This window comes from Staurois parvus, unplaced genomic scaffold, assembly GCF_062004578.1.
Source record: "Staurois parvus isolate SC_StPar_1 unplaced genomic scaffold, SC_StPar_1.0 ptg001079l, whole genome shotgun sequence".
Lineage (NCBI taxonomy): Eukaryota > Metazoa > Chordata > Amphibia > Anura > Ranidae > Staurois > Staurois parvus.
In genome coordinates, this window is record NW_028318875.1 from 297,615 (window position 1) to 319,227 (window position 21,613).

At 45.1% G+C, this 21,613-nt stretch overlaps 2 protein-coding genes across 6 annotated transcripts in view; both read left to right on the forward strand.

Moving 5' to 3' along the window:
* LOC149440471 (uncharacterized) overlaps positions 1 to 5,616 on the forward strand; it is a 66,842-nt gene extending 61,226 nt beyond the window's left edge. For all 5 annotated transcript variants that reach the window (XM_089658556.1, XM_089658554.1, XM_089658555.1 and 2 more), the window contains 2 exons: positions 37 to 169; positions 2,926 to 5,616. In XM_089658556.1, the coding sequence (XP_089514682.1) occupies positions 37 to 169; positions 2,926 to 4,301 (1,509 nt within the window). In that variant the 3' untranslated portion in view covers positions 4,302 to 5,616. The remainder of the gene's footprint in view (positions 1 to 36; positions 170 to 2,925) is intronic.
* A 3,470-nt stretch (positions 5,617 to 9,086) lies between these two features.
* LOC149440475 (uncharacterized) lies at positions 9,087 to 19,185 on the forward strand. The gene is made up of 6 exons (XM_089658546.1): positions 9,087 to 9,194; positions 10,698 to 10,831; positions 10,948 to 11,045; positions 11,572 to 11,713; positions 12,277 to 14,182; positions 14,578 to 19,185. The coding sequence occupies exons 2-5, from the start codon at positions 10,702 to 10,704 to the stop codon at positions 14,028 to 14,030; spliced, it is 2,124 nt and encodes a 707-aa protein (XP_089514672.1). The 5' UTR covers positions 9,087 to 9,194; positions 10,698 to 10,701; the 3' UTR covers positions 14,031 to 14,182; positions 14,578 to 19,185.
* The last annotated feature ends 2,428 nt before the right edge of the window (positions 19,186 to 21,613 follow it).

Consider the following 21,613-nt stretch of genomic DNA (forward strand, 5'->3'; position numbering starts at 1 on the left):
ATGTTTTGTTTTATCATTTTCTGGTTTTATGTTGAGGAACTCATGGATATAAAAGCTGATGTAAAGAAGGAAGAAGAAACGTACGTGATGGGTGGTCAGCAGAGTACGAAGGAGGATGAGGGTATGGATCCTAATAAAGAGGAGGATCCTTCTCTGTATATCAGCTCAAGTGAGTAATGAGCAGAAACTGTTCACATTATTTTTTGAGTAAGGCTACATATGTTGCTACAATCCAAAGCCATCCTGCTTGAGAACCAGTTAGCACCACAGAGCTGACCTAACAAGATCAACAGGCAGTTTTACAAGAAGCAAACACTTACTGTTGGACCGACATTACAAAGGTCTATTTCTGTTCTTCAGTATAGTATATTATTTCCAACAAAGAGTTTTAAGGAAGGTCCACCTTCATTCCATTCAATAACGAAGACATCAGTGTCCATACACTATCACCCAGCCACGATTGGCTGGCTTATTTTATCCATTTTATTAAATGTTTTGGTTTTCTGTATTCATTTTACAATTGTTAGCTATTTCATGATAAGGTCCATATCATTCTTCACATCATGATTCAAAAATCAGGTGGGAATATTGAAAACCATCCTAGTGTCCTAAGAACCAATGGTGCTTATGGCCGGCCATCACAAAGTTGTTATTCTGTTGTTGGGCAAGCAAACATGGCATATCTGGTCATTTGGTTTGCTTATTTTGTACACTATGAATGACTAGAGTTTGAAGCAAAGTCTTTACTGACCCAAGATTGAACCTCATCCCTACTGAACCCCACATGAAAGGATCTCCTCCATTCTTCCACACAACCTCATGTTACCAACAACTGGGGTGGAAGCAATGCATACCATATGAAGTGTCCATCTCCATTCCTCAATATAACGTCATGTTCCCAACAAATGAGGAGGAGATACTGGACACCATATGAAGTGTCCATCTCCATTCCTCAATATAACGTCATGTTCCCAACAAATGAGGAGGAGATACTGGACACCATATGAAAGGTCCATCTCCGTTCATCAATATAATGTCATGTTACCAACAAATGAGGAGGAGATACTGGACACCATATGAAAGGTCCATCTCCATTCCTCAATATAACGTCATGTTCCCAACAAATGAGGAGGAGATACTGGACACCATATGGAAGGTCCATCTCCATTCCTCAATATAACGTCATGTTCCCAACAAATGAGGAGATACTGGACACCATATGAAAGGTCCATCTCCATTTCTCAATATAACGTCATGTTCCCAACAAATGAGGTGGAGATACTGGACACCATATGGAAGGTTCACCGTAACAATGTCCTCAATGCTCACATACTGTTCCCTAGTACGGTTTGGGTACACTCAGGGTCGCCGATAAGGGGATACCACCGAGCTTCCTGTAGAGGGCCCGGGCCCCCCTGTTAAGTGTTCAAGCTTCACATAGCACATTTTCTATACGTACTGTGAGTACAGAATGTTGTTCCCCCATGGCTCCCCAGGTGGTAACTCATATTCCCTGGATTGGGGGGCCATATTTTCATCCAGAGGGCCCTGGGCAACTCATTGGGGGGGGGGGGGGCTGAAAGGAGAAGTGACAGTGGTGTCACTGCTCCTGTGGTAGACACGCCTGGAGGGTTCCTGTGGATGTCAGTGCAGTGACAGCTTAGCCAAGTTGACAAAGAGCGGCAGCAAAGGAAGACTTCCACTGCTGGCATCCTCTGTTGAGCTCTGAGGTATTGAGCACCAGTTCCCCCCTCCCCCAATCACTAGCAGTTCCCCCAATCTGCCCTCACTAAGCACCAGAACCCCCATCTCTCCCCACTTATCACCAGTGCCCCCCTTCCCCACTGACTGGCAGTTTCCCCAATCTTCCACCACTAAGCACCAAGACCCCCCATCTCTCCCCCCACTAATTACCAAGACCACCACCTCTCCACACTAAGCACCAAGACTACCATCTCCCCCCACTAAGCACCAAGACCCCCATATTTCCCCACTAAGCACCAAGACCCCCATCTCTCCCCGGTAAGCACCAAGACCCCCAGGTCTCCCTACTAAGCACCTGGTCTCCTCCCCATCTCTCCTCACTAAGCACCAGGGCCCCCAATCTCCCACCACTAAGCACCAAGACCACCCCCCCATTTCTGCCCACTAGGCATTAAGACCCCCATCTCTCCCCACTAAGCACTGAGACCCCCCCCCCCCCCCCCACTAAGCACAAAGCACCCCCCATCTTTCCCCACTAAGCACCAAGACCCCCCCATCTCTCCCCACTAAGCACCAAGACCCCCCCATCTCTCCCCACTAAGCACCAAGACCCCCCATCCCCCACTAAGCACCAAGCACCCCCCAGCTCTTCCCACCAAGCACCAAGACCCCCCATCTCTCCCCACTAGGTACCAAGACCCCCATCTCTCTCCACTAACCACCAAGACCCCATCTCTCTCCACTAACCACAAAGACCCCTCATCTCCCCCCCATTAAGCACCAGGACCTCCCCATCTCCCCCCACTAAGCAGCAGGTCCTCCCATCTCTGCCAACTAAGCACCAGGGCCCCCCATTTCCCCCCACTAAGCAACAAGACCCCCATATCTCCCCTCTATTCACAAATGCTTCCCTTTTTCCCCCCACTAAGTATCAGACCCCCCCCCCCATCTCCCAGTGTCTTCCTTTGTCCCTCCTTGAAGACAAAGCTTCATTTTTTTAGACAGGGGGTGGAGTCAGGGGCGGAGTTGGGGCTCCCATCAGGCAGGCTGTACGGGCCCCATGTACACTATACCATCTGGCCTGGTTTGTATTGGTCGTTCAGTGTTATGATTGCACCCAATTCAAAGCCAGAGCTCTGAGAACGTTGTGACTTCTGACCTAATATATATGACTTCCGAGTACAAAGAGTCTAAAAACAAACAAAACTTTATTTCCAACAGACGGACAATATTGTTCAGAGATGAATAAACGTGAGGGACGTCTTACTGCATCTCCAGGTTCCACTGCAGAAGACGGTGACATTGGACAATCTCCTAGAAAAGTAACATTTTACTGGATGGTAAGACCAATCAATCGTTCTCATCCCAAAGGATCTTCTGATAAATCCCATACTAGGACTTCAGATGTCCATCTAAGATCAATGGATCCTTCTAATTCTGAGGAATCTTCTCATAAATCCCATACTATGACTTCAGATGTCCATCTAAGATCAATAAATCCTTCTAATCGCATGGAGTCTTCTGATAAATCCCATACTATGAGTTCAGATGTCCATCTAAGATCAATTGAACCTTATAACCCGGAGGAATTTTCTGATAAATCCCATACTAGGACCTCAGATGTCCATCTAAGATCAATGGATCCTTCTAATCCTGAGGAACCTTCTCATAGATCCTGTACTATGACTTCAGATGTCCATCTAACATCAATGAATCCTTCTAATCCTGAGGAATCTTCTGATAGATTCCATACTATGAGTTCAGATGTCCATCTCAGATCAATGGATCCTTCTAATCCTGAGGAATCTTCTGATAGATCCCATACTATAACTTCAGATGTCCACCTAGGTTCTCACAGTGCTGACAGATCAACAGATCCATCCAATCCCCAGAAATCCTCTTTAAGCCATGAGGGAGTTCACACAGGAGGGAGCTCATTTTCATGTTCAGTGTGCGGGAAAACATTCAGTGAGAAGAAAACACTTCTTAAACACCAGAAATCTCACAAGCGTCCTTATTCATGTTCGGAGTGTGGGAAATGTTATTCTGACAAAAGAAACCTCATTATACACCAGAGAACTCACACGGGTGAACGTCCCTTTTGCTGTTCAGAGTGCGGGAAATGTTTTTCCGAAAAAGCAAACTTTCTGAAACACCACAGAATACATACAGGTGAGCGTCCCTTTTCCTGTTCGGAGTGCGGGAAATGTTTTTCCGAAAAAGGAAACCTTCTGAAACATCAAAGGCTTCACACTGGTGAGCGTCCCTTTCCCTGTTTAGAGTGCGGGAAATGTTTTTATGAGAAACAACACCTTCTTATACACCAGAGAATTCACACGGGCGAGCGTCCCTTTTGCTGTTCAGAGTGTGGGAAATGTTTCTCTGAAAAAGGACACTTTCTGAAACACCAGAGAATACATATGAGTGAGGGTCCCTTTTCCTGTTCAGAGTGCGGAAAATGTTTTTCTAAAAAAAAAGAAAGCCTTCGTAAACACCAGAGAATTCATGCGGGCGAGCATCTCTTTTCCTGTATGAAGCGTGGAAAAGGCTTTTCTGACCAGACAAACCTTCATAGACACAAAAAAAAGTCACACTGATGACCAACCATATTTATGTTCAAAGTGTGGAAAATGTTATTCCAAGAAAAAACCCCTTCTTAGGTGAGAGTACCTATGATGTTCAGAGTGCGGGAAATCCTTCGCTAGGAAAGGAGAACCTCTCACCAGAAAAGTCACATGGATGAGCGTCCTTATTCGTGTTCAGCGTGCGGGAAATGTTCTACTCAGAAAAGAGAACTTGATACCCACCAGAATAGTCACGTGGGCGAGCGTCCTTATTCACGTTTCACTGAGCGGGAAATGTTTCCACCAATAAGGAGCCCTTGTTTAGCACTAGAGAATTCACTCAGATGAATGTACTCATTCACGCTCAGTTTGTGGGAAATGTTTTACTCAGAAAACAGAACTTGTTACTCACCAGAAAAGTCACACAGCGTCCTTATTTACATTCAGCATGTGGGAAATGTTTCCACAAAAAAGGAGCCCTTGCTAGGCACTAGAGAATTCACTCAGATGAATGTACTTATTTATGCCCAGTGTGCAGGAAATGTTTTACTCAGGAAAGAGAACTTGATACCTGAATAGTCATATGGGTGAGCGTCCTTATTCATGTTCAGCGTGCAGAAAATGTTTCCACCAAAAAGGAGTCCTTTTTAGGTACTAGAGAATTCACTCAGATTAGTGTACTTATTCATGTTCAGTGTGCGGGAAATGTTTTACTCAGGAAAGAGAACGTGAAACCCACCAGAAAGTCACACAGGAGAGCGTCCTTATTCGTGTGCAGGAAATGTTTCTATACCAAAAAGGAGTCCTTTTTAGGTACTAGAGAATTCACTCAGATTAGTGTACTTATTCATGTTCAGTGTGCGGGAAATGTTTCCACCAAAAAGGAGCCCTTGTTAGGCACTAGGGAATTCACTCGAATGAATGTACTTATTTATGTTCATTGTGTGGGAAATGTTTCCACCAAAAAGGAGCCCTTGTTAGGCACTGGAGAACTCACTCAAGTGGGCATCCTTATTCATGTTCAGTGTGCGGGAAATGTTTTACTCAGAAAAGAGAACCTGATGCTCACCAGAACAGTCACTCAGATGAGTGTCCCTATTTGTGCACAGAGTGTGGGAAATGTTTCACTAAAAAACACTCCCTTTTTGCCCCCATGACGAGACAGAGCTCCCTAACAATGTTCAGCGTGCGGGAAATGTTTCACAGACAACAGAAGTCTACATGTAGAAAACCACAAAGAAAGGAAGTTGGCGGCGGATTGGCGTGGGCCCCGCACATGCTCAGTAGGCACAGTCCTCTATGGGCGCCGAGCGCGCTTGTCAGGTATTAAATTGTTACTTTGCTGGCAGATTTGTTGGTTTTTGTGATTTATTTCTGTATTGTGTGTCTGTGATGTGAGGTATGATCCATGTGTGGGGAATCATCGATGTACCCGGATAGAAGGACAGCCCCCGAGGGGCAGAATGATGGAACGGAATGTAGGCTGCAGTATTTATCTATCGCAAGGTGGTGATGTCATGCCTCCAAGCTGTCCCGGATTGTGCGGGACCATCTCCAGATTTCAACAAAATCCCACAGTCCTGCCGTCCAACACATTCAGGCACTTGGCTTCCATAATGAACCGGCACCCAGATTATGTGCCCTGCATCACCGAGGGCCATGGGCCCCCAACACCAAGATCATCCATTCTGGGGGGGGGGGCAAGGAGAGAGAGGGGGGACAGGGGAAGAGCAAGAAAGAGGGGGGACAGGGAGGGAGGAGAGGTCAGTGAGAGAGAAGGAGGGGGGGCAGGGAGAGAGGAGGGGGCAAGGAGGGAGAGGGGGGGGCACTATTCCTCTCATTGACACCAATGATGGAGCACTATTCCTCCCACTAATACCAATGATGGGGCACTATTCCTCCCATTCACACCAATGATGGGGCACTATTCCTCCCATTCACACCAATGATGGGGCACTATTCCTCCCACTAATACCAATGATGGGGCACTATTCCTCCCACTGACACCAATGATGGGGCACTATTCCTCCCACTAATACCAATGATGGGGCACTATTCCTCCCATTCACACCAATGATGGGGCACTATTCCTCCCACTCACACCAATGATGGGGCACTATTCCTCCCACTCACACCAATGATGGGGCACCATTCCGCCCACTGATACCAATGATGGGGCACCATTCCTCTCACTGACACCAATGATGGGGTACTATTCCCCCCACTGACACCAATAATGGGGCACTATTTCTCCCACTCACACCAATGATGGAGCACCATTCCTCCCACTGATACCAATGATGGGGCACTATTCCTCTCACTGCCACCAATGATGGGGCACTATTCCTCCCCACTGACACCAATGATGAGTCACTATTCCTCCCACTGACACCAATGATGGGGCACTATTCCTCCCACTGACACCAATGATGGGGCACTACTCCTCCCACTGATACCAATTATGGGGCACTATTCCTCCCACTGATACCAATGATGGGGCACTATTCCTCCCACTGACACCAATGATGGAGCACTATTCCCCCCACTGACACCAATGATGGGGCACTATTCCTCCCACTGATACCAATGATGGGGCACTATTCCTCCCACCGATACCAATGATGGGGCACTATTCCTCCCACCGATACCAATGATGGGGCACTATTCCTCCCACCGATACCAATGATGGGGCACTATTCCCCCACTGATACCAATGATGGGGCACTATTCCTCCCACTGATACCAATGATGGGGCACTATTCCTCCCACTGATACCAATGATGGGGCACTATTCCTCCTACTGACACCAATGATGGGACACTATTCCTCCCATTGACACCAAGGATGGGGCACTATTCCTCCCATTGACACCAAGGATGGGGCACTATTCCTCCCATTGACACCAATGACGGGGCACTATTCCTCCCACTGACACCAATGACGGGGCACTATTCCCCCCACTGACACCAATGACGGGGCACTATTCCTCCCACTGACACCAATGACGGGGCACTATTCCTCCCACTGACACCAATGACGGGGCACTATTTCTCCCACTGACACCAATGACGGGGCACTATTCCTCCCACTGACACCAATGACGGGACACTATTCCTCCCATTGACACCAATGACGGGACACTATTCCTCCCACTGACACCAATGATGGGGCACTATTCCTCCCATTAACACCAATGATGGGGCACTTTTCCTCCCCCTAACACTGATCATGGGGCATTGTTTTCTACTCCCACTGGCCACAGTCTAAAGTTTGAAGGACAGTAAACTGGCCCTTTGTTTAGAAAGCTTGGAGACCCCCTGATCTAGAGGAACTCTATAAAAAACTATATATAACTAATATAATAATCTGGGGGAACTAATATTTTATATTGTATTATTGTTATCATTTTATATTACATTTGTAATATTTCCAGCCCAAAATACTGATTTGCCAACAATAATTAAAGCTGTAGATCCAAAACACATCAGTATCCCAAAAAAATAAATGAGTGTACTTGTGAGCTACTATGGTGTTTGTCTAAACTATTACCATTAATTAATTTGACAAACAAAACAAAACCCAATATATGATACACCTGTGGTTCGCTGGCACTCACACCTACTCATTAGACAGTGTTCTGTGAGAAAATTAAATATATAAGTTGTGCCGCGCTCCTGTGTATAAATAATTACAATATTCACTATTTCAAATGACAATCCAAAGAAGAAAAAGAAAAAAAAAGAAAAAATAATAAAATAATATATATACTTATATCTAGTGTATAAAATATAATTATCTTCTGCTTATAACATCATAAATAAATACCGCATACTGTGCTGGTGACAATAGTAAATAGTGATAGTGATAAAAACAATATACAGGCTGAAACTGCCTTACTCTGAAGCCTATGCTAAAAACTCTGTATGGAACTTTCAGCAGCAAATAAAGCCTTAATTTTAAAAGGATAAAGCACTATGATGGTTTTGTTTCTTCATACAATCATCCTGTGATATATTGGAAAGAAATCAGTATAGGAGGAAGGAGACCTTTGGAAGAAAAAGCGAAATCTCCATCCAGCCATCAAATCCTGATCAGCAGCAGGCATAATCACTCCAGAGATCCCAGGTGGATTAAGATCGAGCATAATCATCCCATTTGCCATCAGGAATATCCTAAGCAGGAGGATCATCCCAGTCCTTTAAGGACAAAAAGCTAGTTTTGCCTTTTTATAAGGCAAAACCTGAGGTGAGCGCATAATAAAATCACACTGCACGTGGATTATGGGATTGCACCATCATAATTTAAATTGAAAGAGGACTGTCTATGAGCACTTTTTCATATATATTGTTTTTATCACTATCACTATTTACTATTGTCACCAGCACAGTATGCGGTATTTATTTATGATGTTATAAGCAGAAGATAATTATATTTTGTACACTAGATATAAGTATATATATTATTTTTTCATTTTTTTTTTTCTTCTTTGGATTGTCATTTGAAATAGTGAATATTGTAATTATTTATACACAATTTATATATTTAATTTTCACATCAGTATCCCGCAGAGGATGTAAAAATAGAGATAACATATTTTTTTTATCGATACAGTTTTAGGTGAAGAACAATGTGAGCGTGTCATAATGTGCAAAATGTAACCGGAGAACGCGCTGCAGGACAGAGGGCGGGATAATAAAACATATTCTGGGATGCAGTTATTAAAATCACCAGAAGATGGCGATATCACTGAGAGCAAGAGGACCCTAAGACAGGAAGTGATGTAATGTAGGAACAGGAAGTGATGTAATATAGGAACCGGAAATGATAAAAGAAAAAGACAAGGCGGTATATAGGGTAAAGACAGGAAGTTTGGTGAGAAAAAAAGTACGAGATAGAAAGGCGACATCACTGGATTATAAAAAGGAGGTAATAAGAAATTATTTTATCCAACCGTCCATCCAGAGCCTCTGGTTTATAGACCGGATACGTCCTAAATATAGAACCATTTATCCAACCGTCCATCCAGAGCCTCTGGTTTATAGACCGGATACGTCCTAAATATAGAACCATTTATCCAACCGTCCATCCAGAGCCTCTGGTTTATAGACCGGATACGTCCTAAATATAGAGCCATTTATCCAACCGTCCATCCAGAGCCTCTGGTTTATAGACCGGATACGTCCTAAATATAGAACCATTTATCCAACCGTCCATCCAGAGCCTCTGGTTTATAGACCGGATACGTCCTAAATATAGAACCATTTATCCAACCGTCCATCCAGAGCCTCTGGTTTATAGACCGGATACGTCCTAAATATAGAACCATTTATCCAACCGTCCATCCAGAGCCTCTGGTTTATAGACCGGATACGTCCTAAATATAGAACCATTTATCCAACCGTCCATCCAGAGCCTCTGGTTTATAGACCGGATACGTCCTAAATATAGAACCATTTATCCAACCGTCCATCCAGACCCTCTGGTTTATAGACCGGATACGTCCTAAATATAGAACCATTTATCCAACCGTCCATCCGGAGCCTCTGGTTTATAGACCGGATACGTCCTAAATATAGAACCATTTATCCAACCGTCCATCCGGAGCGTCTGGTTTATAGACCGGATACGTCCTAAATATAGAACCATTTATTCAACCGTCCATCCAGAGCCTCTGGTTTTTAGACCGGATACGTCCTAAATATAGAACCATTTATCCAACCGTCCATCCGGAGCCTCTGGTTTATAGACCGGATACGTCCTAAATATAGAACCATTTATTCAACAGTCCATCCGGAGCCTCTGGTTTTTAGACCGGATACGTCCTAAATATAGAACCATTTATTCAACAGTCCATCCGGAGCCTCTGGTTTATAGACCGGATACGTCCTAAATATAGAACCATTTATCCAACCGTCCATCCAGAGCCTCTGGTTTATAGACCGGATACGTCCTAAATATAGAGCCATTTATCCAAATCACATGACCATATAGATAAAGACCACCGTCAAGTAAATGAAAGGATATTACAGAAGTTTTAGATGAATGCTCTGCACACTGATATACACTTGCAATACATGTTCAAGTTGACCAACTGCATCAAACTCATCCCTCTCTGCCCAGTCCCGACTCTACTCACAATGCAAATACAGATCTGCTTAGAGCATACTTTAATGGATGTATAGTGCTGATATGGGGCAGACGGACAATAATAAACCTGACTAAGTAGCTGAGGAGGATTCTGAGAGGTCACATGACATCACTCTCATCTCTATTAATAAAACACAGACCTGACCTGAGAGGTGAGGAGGATTCTGGGAGGTCACATGACATCACTAATTTCTATAACAAATCATCTCTGTTAACAAAAATTGACCCAAGAGGTAAAGAGGATTCTGGGAAAATACTTAGTGATAATGTAATTGTGTACAGGATAATGGAAGTAGTGAAGAGGACATCTGAGCAGTTGAAAACCATCTGCCAATCCCATGATCCATCTTCAGAAGGACACAAGCACCTCTACAAGGACGTCATGATGGACAATCAGCCGCCCCTCACATCACCAGGTAAGAGGAGACTTTATTGTAAAGAAGAGAGCAGTACGGAGGGTCCACCTAGATCCCCCATCATCTGATAAACACATAGAAACAATGGATTCAGTCAGTGTGTGTGTTTCCTACAGATGGATCCAGTCATGGGAACCCACCAGAGAGATGTCCCTGTCCTCTGTATTCCCGGGATTCCACACAGGAAGGTCACACCATCCTTCACCATCATCAGGTAGGTGGATCCAGTCATGGGAACCCACCAGAGAGATGTCCCCGTCCTCTGTATTCCCGGGATTCCACACAGAAAGATCACACCATCTCTCACCATCATCAGGTAGGTGGATCCAGTCATGGGAACCCACCAGAGAGATGTCCCCGTCCTCTGTATTCCCGGGATTCCACACAGAAAGATCACACCATCTCTCACCATCATCAGGTAGGTGGATCCAGTCATGGGAACCCACCAGAGAGATGTACCCGTCCTCTGTATTCCCGGGATTCCACACAGGAAGGTCACACCATCCGTCACCATCATCAGGTAGATGGATCCAGTCATGGGAACCCACCAGAGAGATGTCCCCATCCTCTGTATTCCCGAGATTCCCCGCAGGACGATCACACCATCCCTCACCATCATCAGGTAGGTGGGGTTGGATCATCTACGACTTAAAAATGATTCCAAACTGTATGAGATGATCATCTCCAAGGTCTCCGGGTATTGACGCTTATGTTTTGAGGATGTTCCTTTTTTCTTTTAGGGTGCGGAACGGATTGATATAAAAGCTGAGGTGAAGGAGGAAGAAGAAGAGACGTATGTGATGGGTGATCAGCAATGTATGAAGGAGGACGAGGTTATGGATCCCATTAAAGAGGAGGATCCATCTCCGTATATCAGCTCAGGTGACTAATGAGCAGTAACCATTCACATTTTACAAGTTTAAGTCCACAAATGTCACTCGGATACAAACCCACGCATTCTGAGAACCGATTAACATCCAAGTGCTGACTTAGCAAGATCCACAGGCAGTTTAACTCTGTAATAAGTCTCAGAAGCATATTCCAGTATAGTTTATTATAGTTTGACACAATAGAAAGGATGTTTTTCTTGGCCTTCTCCAAGTGTGAAGACAATGACATCCTAATCCTAACTACAGAGGCAGCAACAATGGAGGGCTGTACTAACTAGTAGTGAAACAAGGTTGGGGGGGGGGGGAGTACATATCAAATACATAAAACATCAAATAGACTGTTGTCGCTGGACCACCATGACAAAGGTCCATTCCCGTTCTTCAGTGTAATGTTGTCTCCTGGCCATAGTGATAGTTGGCTGTTATGATTTCACCCGGTTCAATGCCAGAGCCCTGGGGAAGGTTTTGAATGCTGAACTGATACTGTAAATATGATGTCAGAATATGAGGCGTATAAAAACAAACATAATATATTATAAAATTTCCTTCCAACAGATGGACAGTATTGTTCAGATATCAGTACATGGAAGAGATGTCTTGCTTCATCTCCAGTTTGCCCTGCAGAAGACGATGACATTGCACAATCTCCTACAAAAGTAACACTTTACTGGTTGGTAAGACCAATCAATCGTTCTCATCCTGAGGAATCCCATACTAGGACTTCAGATGTCCATCTAAGATCAATAGATCCTTCTAATCCTGAGGCTTCTTCTCATAATTCTCATACTAGGACTTCAGATGTCCATCTAAAATCAATGGATCCTTCTAATCCTGAGGAATCTTCTGATAAATCCCATACTTGGACTTCAGATGTCCATCTAAGATCAATAGATCCTTCTAATCCTGAGGCTTCTTCTCATAAATCTCATACTATGACTTCAGATGTCCATCTAAGATCAATGGATCCTTCTAATCCTGAGGAATCTTCTGATAGATCATATACTATGACTTCAGATGTCCATCTAAAATCAATAGATCCTTCTAATCCTGAGGCTTCTTCTGATAAATCCCATACTTGGACTTCAGATGCCCATATAAGATCAATAGATCCTTCTAATCCTGAGGCTGCTTCTGATAAATCCCATACTATGACTTCAGATGTCCATCTAAGATCAATGGATCACTCTAACACCGAGGTTTCTTCTGATAAATCTCATACTATGACTTCAGATGTCCATCTAAGATCAATAGATCCTTCTAATCCTGAGGCTTCTTCTCATAAATCCCATACTATGACTTCAGATGTCCATCTAAAACCAATGGATCCTTCTAATCCTGAGGCTGCTTCTGATAAATCCCATACTATGACTTCAGATGTCCATCTAAGTTCTCACAGTGCTGACAGATCAACAGATCCATCCAATCCCCAGAAATCCTCTTCAAGCCATGAGGGAGCTCACACAGGAGGGAGCCCACTGCCATGTTTGGTGTGCGGGAAAACATTCACTTATAAAAAAGCACTTCTTAAACACCAGAAAACTCACACGGCTGAGCATCCTTATTCATGTTCGGAATGCGGAAAATGTTTCCCTAACAAACAAAGACTTCTTAAACACCAGAGAACTCACACCGGTGAGCGTCCCTTTTCCTGTCCAGAGTGCGGAAAATGTTTTTGTGAAAAACAACACCTTCTTATACACCAGAGAACTCACACCGGTGAGCGCCCCTTTTCCTGCCCAGAGTGCGGAAAATGTTTTTCTGGGAAAGGATACCTTCGTAAACACCGTAAAACTCATGCGAGTGAGCACCCTTATTCGTGTTCAGAGTGCGGAAAAGGTTTTCCTAAAAAAGAAAACCTTGTTAGACATCAGAGAATTCATACGGGTGTGCGTCCCTTTTCCTGTTTAGAGTGTGGAAAATGTTTTGCTACAAAAGAAAACCTTGTTATACATCAGAGAATTCACACTGGTGAGCGTCCCTTTTGCTGTTCAGAGTGCGGAAAATGTTTTTCTGAAAAAGGAAGCCTTCGTAAACACCAGAGAACTCACACCGGGGAGCGACCCTTTTCCTGTTTAGAGTGCGGGAAATTTCTTTCTAGTAAAAAATCCTTTCACAAACACCAGAGAACTCATACGGGTGAGCGTCCCTTTTCCTGTTTAGAGTGCGGAAAATGTTTTTCTGACCAAGAATTTCTTGTTAAGCACCAGAGAGTTCATACGGGTGAACGCCCCTTTTCTTGTTTAGAGTGCCGAAAAAGTTATTGTGAGCAGACAAGCCTTCGTAGACATCAAAGAAAAGAACACTGCTGACCGTCCATATTTATGTTCAAAGTGCGTAAAATATTTTTTCCAAGAAAGAACCCAAAGAATGCCCTCAGATGAGTGTCCTTATTCGTGTTTAGAGTGCGGGAAATCTTTCGCTCAGAAAGGAACGCTTGTTACTCGCCAGAAAAGTCACTCAGGTGAGCATCCTTGTTCATGTTCAGTGTGCGGGAAATGTTTAAACAAAAAAGGAGCCCTTGTTAGACACTGGAGAATTCACACAGTTCAGCATCTTTATTCATGTTCAGTGTGCGGGAAATGTTTAATTACCAAAATATTCCCTTCTTACTCACCAAAAAGGTCACTTGGGTGATCGTGCTCAAAGGTTTTGCAAAGCCCAGCAGAAGTAATGTAGTATTAAAGTAATAAAGGATAGATGTATAAATCCACATGGATTCCAACAGTGATCGAATCCTCAAACACCTCCAGACCACTAGGGACTCTCCACATATATTTCCCAATGACTCCGTTAATGTAGGGGGTGGGGTACCTTTAAAACTCTTGTATACTCATGTAGCCATCTTTGCCTCTCCAGGTTGTCATTGATGTTCTTCAGGTTGATGGCTGTGGCTCGTGTTGAGTTTCCGGAGCCCGATCCTGTCCTTCCGGGGCCGGGAAACTGTTCACAAGAAGTCCGGAGCTCCAACCCGACAAAAAATCCCTGTGAGGCGTGTCAGGGAGTTGTTAGGCATATTGTAAGCAGGCTTTTTGGTGGCCTTGGCACAGTAAAGGCTTCTTTTTGGCAACTCAACCATGCAGCTCAATATTGTCGCTCCTTGAAACAACCACACCGTCTTTTCCCAAGAACAGCCTGGATTTCTCCTGAGGTGACCTGCAGGGGGGTTTTCTTTGTATCTCAAACAATTCTTCTGTCAGTCACAGACACTAATTGCATATTTAAAGCTTTGGATATCTTTTATATCCTTTTCCATCTTTATAAAGTTATTTTACCTTGTTACGCAGGTCTTTTGACAGTTCTTTTCTGCTCCCCATGGCTCAGTCTCTAGCCTGCTCAATGCATCCATGTGAGAGCTAACAAACTCATTGACTATTTATACACAGACAATAATTGCATATTTACAGCTTTGGATATCTTTCTATATCCTTTTCCATCTTTATAAAGTTCCATTACCTTGTTACGCAGGTCTTTTGACAGTTCTTTTCTGCTCCCCATGGCTCAATCTCTAGCCTGCTCAGTGCATCCACATGAGAGCCAACAAACTCACTGACTATTTATACACAGACACTCATTGCATATTTAAAGCTTTGCATATCTCTTTATATCCTTTTCCATCTTTATAAAGTTCCATTACCTTGTTTTGTAGGTCTTTTGACAGTTCTTTTCTGCTCCCCATGGCTCAGTATCTAGCCTGCTCATTGCATCCACATGAGAGCCAACAAACTCATTGACTATTTATACACAGACACTAATTGCATATTTAAAGCTTTGGATATCTTTTTATATGCTTTTCCATCTTTATAAAGTTATTTTACCTTGTTACACAGATCTTTTGATGGTTCTTTTCTGCTCCCCATGGCTCAGTCTCTAGCCTGCTCAGTGCACCAGGTGAGAGCTAACAAACTCACTGACTATTTATACACGGACAATATTTGCATATTTAAAGTTTTGGATATCTTTTTATATCCTTTTCCATCTTTATAAACATCTGTTACCTTGTTACACAGGTCTGTTGACAGTTCTTGTCTGCTCCCCATGACTCAGTATCTAGCCTGCTCAGTGCATCCAAGTGAGAGCTAACAAATTCACCCTTTCCCATCTTTATAAAGTTCTGTTACCTTGTTACGCAGGTCTTTTGACAGTTCTTTTCTGCTCCCCATAGCTCAGTAAATAGCCTGCTCAGAGCATCCAAGTGAGAGCTAACAAATTCACCCTTTCCCATCATATAAATTTCCGTTACCTTGTTACGCAGGTCTTTTGTCAGTTCTTTTCTGCTTCCCATGGCTCAGTATCTAGCCTGCTCAGTGCATCCACATGAGAGCCAACAAACTTACTGACTATTTATATACAGACAATAATTGCATATTTAAAGCTTTGGATATCTTTTCATATCCTTTTCCATCTTTATAACGTTCCCTTACCTTGTTACGCAGGTCTTTTGACAGTTCTTTTCTGCTCCCCATGGCTCAGTATCTGGCCTGCTCAGTGCATTCACGTGAGAGCTAATAAACTCATTGACTATTTATACACAGACACTAATTGCAGATGTGGGAAATAAACCTTTAATTGCCATTGTACCCTGTGTGTGTCCCCTTGTGTGTCTGTACCAAGGCCGAACCTTCCAGGGGGCGGAGACTTTTGATCCGGGGGTGGAGACTTTTGATCCGGGCCATTTGGGGGATTTCTGTTCTTATCAGGATTTAAAAAGGAGCCAAACAACTACATGATAATAAGTGGCTTCCTATCATTGCTATCCTTACATAAAAGACAGTTTTTTGGCAGATTTTCATCATCAATGCCCAAATTTCACCATTTCTGCCAGGGGAGGGAGGCTTTTGAGCACAACTGTATGTACAGAGTGCGGGAAATGTTTCACTGCTTTACGTTTTACAGATCAGAAACTGTTTTGTCCATGGAACCACCAGAAGGTGAAAAAAAAAATTCGTTTATAACAGGGTCCTTCTTGGCAAAAGTCATGTTTTTAGGTGGAGTTTATTAGGCGGAGTCTTCTGTTGGCTTCTTCTTGGAGACTCCAAAGGGTGGGAGGAGCCTCCTATAACTGCGATATAATCTGGGCTGGGTCGTAAAGAAATGAGTGCGAAGATAATATCCGACCTATAAATCCAATGAAAGAGAACTCTAGGACGCACAATGGCGCTCACTTCTGATGTCTCCACAGGAGTCTGAGGGTCACCTGATGTCTCCACAGGAGTCTGAGGGTCACCTGAAGTCTCCACGGGAGTGTGAGGGACCCCTGAAGTCTCCACGGGAGTGTGAGGGACCCCTGAAGTCTCCACGGGAGTGTGAGGGACCCCTGAAGTCTCCACGGGAGTGTGAGGGACCCCTGATGGTCTCCATGGGAGTGCGAGGGACCCCTGATGGTCTCCACGAGAGTCTGATGGTCCCTTGAAGTCTCCACGGGAGTCTGATGGTCCCCTGATAATATCCGACCTAGAAATCCAGGAGGCACAATGGCGCTCACGTCTGATGTCTCCACGGGAGTCTGAGGGTCACCTGATGTCTCCACGGGAGTCTGAGGGTCACCTGATGTCTCCACGGGAGTCTGAGGGACCCCTGAATTCTCCACGGGAATCTGAGGGATACCTGAAGTCTCTACGGGAGTCTGAAGGACCCCTTACGTCTCCACGGGGGTCTGAGGGACCCCTTATGTCTCCACGGGAGTCTGAGGGACCCCTTATGTCTCCATGGGAGTCTGAGTGATCCCTGATGGTCTCCACGGGAGTCTGAGGGATTCCTGATGGTCTCCACGGGAGTGTGGGGGACCCCTGATGGTCTCCACGGGAGTGTGAGGGACCCCTGATGGTCTCCACGAGAGTCTGATGGTCCCCTTAAGTCTCCACGGGAGTCTGATGGTCCCCTGATATTATCCCCTGATAATATCCGACCTAGAAATCTAGGAGGCACAATGGTGCTCACGCTTAATGTCTCTATTGGAATCTGAGGGTCACCTGATGTCTCCATGGGAGTCTGAGGGACCCCTGAAGTCTCCACGGGAGTCTGAGGGACCCCTGAAGTCTCCACGGGAGTCTGAGGGACCCCTGAAGTCTCCACGGGAGTCTGAGGGACCCCTGATGGTCTCCATGGGAGTCTGAGGGACCTCTGATGGTCTCCACAGGAGTCGGATGGTCCCCCTGAAGTCTTCACGGGAGTCTGATGGTACCCTGATATTATTCCCTGATAATATCTGACCTATAAATCCAATGAAAGAGAAATCCAGGAAGCAACATGGCGCTCGCATCGTCCCCCCCCCCCCCCCCCCCCCCCGTAGTTCCAGCCTCACATCCATGAACTCCATAAGTGGGCTAAGTTACGTGTATTTGAATATCTATATGTAGAAAGTGAACCTGCAAAGTTCAATAAGAAATGTCTGAACAAATTGTACGTCTCCACGGGAGTCTGAGGGACCCCTTATGTCTCCACGGGAGTCTGAGGGACCCCTTATGTCTCCATGGGAGTCTGAGTGATCCCTGATGGTCTCCACGGGAGTCTGAGGGATTCCTGATGGTCTCCACGGGAGTGTGGGGGACCCCTGATGGTCTCCACGGGAGTGTGAGGGACCCCTGATGGTCTCCACGAGAGTCTGATGGTCCCCTTAAGTCTCCACGGGAGTCTGATGGTCCCCTGATATTATCCCCTGATAATATCCGACCTAGAAATCTAGGAGGCACAATGGTGCTCACGCTTAATGTCTCTATTGGAATCTGAGGGTCACCTGATGTCTCCATGGGAGTCTGAGGGACCCCTGAAGTCTCCACGGGAGTCTGAGGGACCCCTGAAGTCTCCACGGGAGTCTGAGGGACCCCTGAAGTCTCCACGGGAGTCTGAGGGACCCCTGATGGTCTCCATGGGAGTCTGAGGGACCTCTGATGGTCTCCACAGGAGTCGGATGGTCCCCCTGAAGTCTTCACGGGAGTCTGATGGTACCCTGATATTATTCCCTGATAATATCTGACCTATAAATCCAATGAAAGAGAAATCCAGGAAGCAACATGGCGCTCGCATCGTCCCCCCCCCCCCCCCCGTAGTTCCAGCCTCACATCCATGAACTCCATAAGTGGGCTAAGTTACGTGTATTTGAATATCTATATGTAGAAAGTGAACCTGCAAAGTTCAATAAGAAATGTCTGAACAAATTGTACGGACATGTGTGACCTGATTTTTCTATCGCGATGACAGCTGTAAAGGTAGAGGACTACCAAGAAAGGAAGATGGCGGAGGACTAATGTGGGTACAGGGAGCGCGCTTGTCAGGTATTTGTTCCTTTAAAATAGGAATAAAATAGTCCAATGAGATTTGAACATCCCAGCCACGTGGCTAAAATAACGACCTTTCCACGTGTACTAAAGCTTTGTGAATCGAGCCTCATATGTTGTATTTCAATGTTCAGTTTGTTCTGCGTTCTGTATGGTCGCATTTATAAATATTAAAACTTTATCGATCTGTTGTTTTTCATTTTATTTGTTGCATTGTCTGGATTTGGTGTGAGGTATAAACTGTGCGTGAAATCATCTATGTTACCTAATAGAAGAATGGACCACCAGGTAGGGTGTCAGGACCTGGATCACCTGCTGGTGGCACTGTGCTTCCCAGAGCGGAAGGTTGTAGTTCTAGTGTCCATAGGGCACAGGATGCAGGGCAGGAGTAAGATCAGGGACAGGATGGGAATAAATGGCACGCAGTCTCTGGCAGCAGAGCAAAACACTGGAGTGGAAGGCAGGGGAGGACTTAAATACCTTCCCAGCAGCCTGCAGATCTCAGTATTCAGTTTGTAGTTCTGGTGTCCATAGGGCAGAGGATACAAGCCAGGAGCCTCATCTGGTGATGTCTATGTGTTCCAGACTTTAGGCTGTAATTGACTGCAAAGGATTTGCAACCAAGTATTAAAAAGTGAAAGTTTGATTTATGATTATTATTCTGTCCCATTACTTTTGGTCCCTTAATAAGTGGGAGGCACATATGCAAACTGTTGTAATTCCTACACCGTTCACCTGATTTGGATGTAAATACCCTCAAATTAAAGCTGACAGTCTGCAGTTAAAGCACATCTTGTTCGTTTCATTTCAAATCCATTGTGGTGGTGTATAGAGCCAAAAATGTTAGAATTGTGTCGATGTCCCAATATTTATGGACCTGACTGTAAATACCTTCCCAGCAGCCTGCAGATCCCAGTATTCAGTTTGTAGTTCTGGTGTCCATAGGGCAGAGGATACAGGGCGGGAGTAAGATCAGGGACAGTATCAGAATAAATGGCACGCAGTCTCTAGCAGCAGGGCAAAACACTGAAGGCAGGGGAGGACCTACATATACCCTCCCAGCAGCCTGCAGATCCCAGTAATCAGTTTCCATCTGATGCTGGCTGCTGGGAGGGTATTTAGGTCCTCCTCAACTGGTGCTTCTCGCCCCAGTGTTCTAGTACCATTTATTCTGATCCTGACCCTGATTTTGCATCCTGTGCCCTACTGCCTCTTGTTCCTGATTCCAGTCCTAGTTCTCTCTTCTCTGCATTGCCGGTCTCAGTCTCCTAAGTGTAGCTGTACAGATTTAGCCATCCCTGCTGCTGATTCTCGACACGGGGAAAATGCTGAAATGTCATGTATATGTCACAAGGCGGTGATGTCATTCATCCCAACTGTCCCGGATTCTGCTGGCCTGTCCCCGGATTTCTACAAAATCCCAGATCTGCAGTCCTGGAGCCCAGTACCAGAACAAGTTTGGGCACTTGGCTCCAAAAATGAACCTTGCGGGGACACGCGGGCACCTAGATTACGTCTCCTCCCCCAGCTGGCTGCCTGTCACAATGATATAGGGTCAGAGCCGAGGAAAGTTTCCTTTGGACTCTTCCTTGGCTCTGATAGTAGATCCCAGTAATCAGTTTCCACCTGATGCTGGCTACTGGGAGGGTATTGAGGTCCACCTCTAAGGTGGTGATGTCATTCATCCCAACTGTCCCAGATGCTGTTGGCCTGTCCTCGGATTTCTACAAAACCCCAGGATCTGCTGTCCTGGAGCCCAGTACCAGAACACATTTGGGCACTTGGCTCCAAAAATGAACCTTGCAGGGACACTCTAGACCTAGATTATGTGTCCTGCATCTGCTGCAGGGTGCCACGGGTCCCTGACCCTACGATCACCCATCCTACACCAGCAGATATCTCTCCCCGATGGCTGCCCATCACAATGATATAGGGTCAGAGCCGAGGAAAATTTATTTTGGACTCTTCCTTGGCTCTGATAGCAGATCCCAGTAATCAGTTTCCACCTGATGCTGGCTGCTGGGAGGGTTATTAAAAAATTTTAATAAATATTTTCTACTGTTAAAAAAAACACAAAAAAACAAAATGTCACCGAAGAATGAGCTACAGCGCAAAATGTTACCTTACGTAGGATGCGGTTTATAGAGATCGCCACAAGATGGAGATATCACTTAGTGTGAGCGAAAATGAAATGCACAGACAGGAAGTGATATCATGTAGGAACAGGAAGTGATGAAAGGGGGGGCGGGAGAAGATTTGTCCTGGAATGCCAATTTAGGTAGGCTGAGGGAGGGTTCTGGAAGGGGAAGAGGATTTGTGCTGGGAGGGGGGATTTAGGGGAAGGGGATGGAAAGGATTTATACCAGAAAGGAATAATTGGGGGGGGGGGGGTGTTAGAAGGAGGAGATTTTTGTGCAGAGAATATTGTTTTGGTGGACAATGTACACCTCTTACACTGTTGGGGGGGGGGGGCATAATTTGTGCTGGGAGGAGATGGGCAGATTATGGGAGGGGGATATTTGTGGTATGAGGAGATGGGCAGATTATGGGAGGGGGGGGTATTTGTGCTGGGAGTAGATGGGCAGATTATGAGAGGGGGGGATATTTTGTGCTGGGAG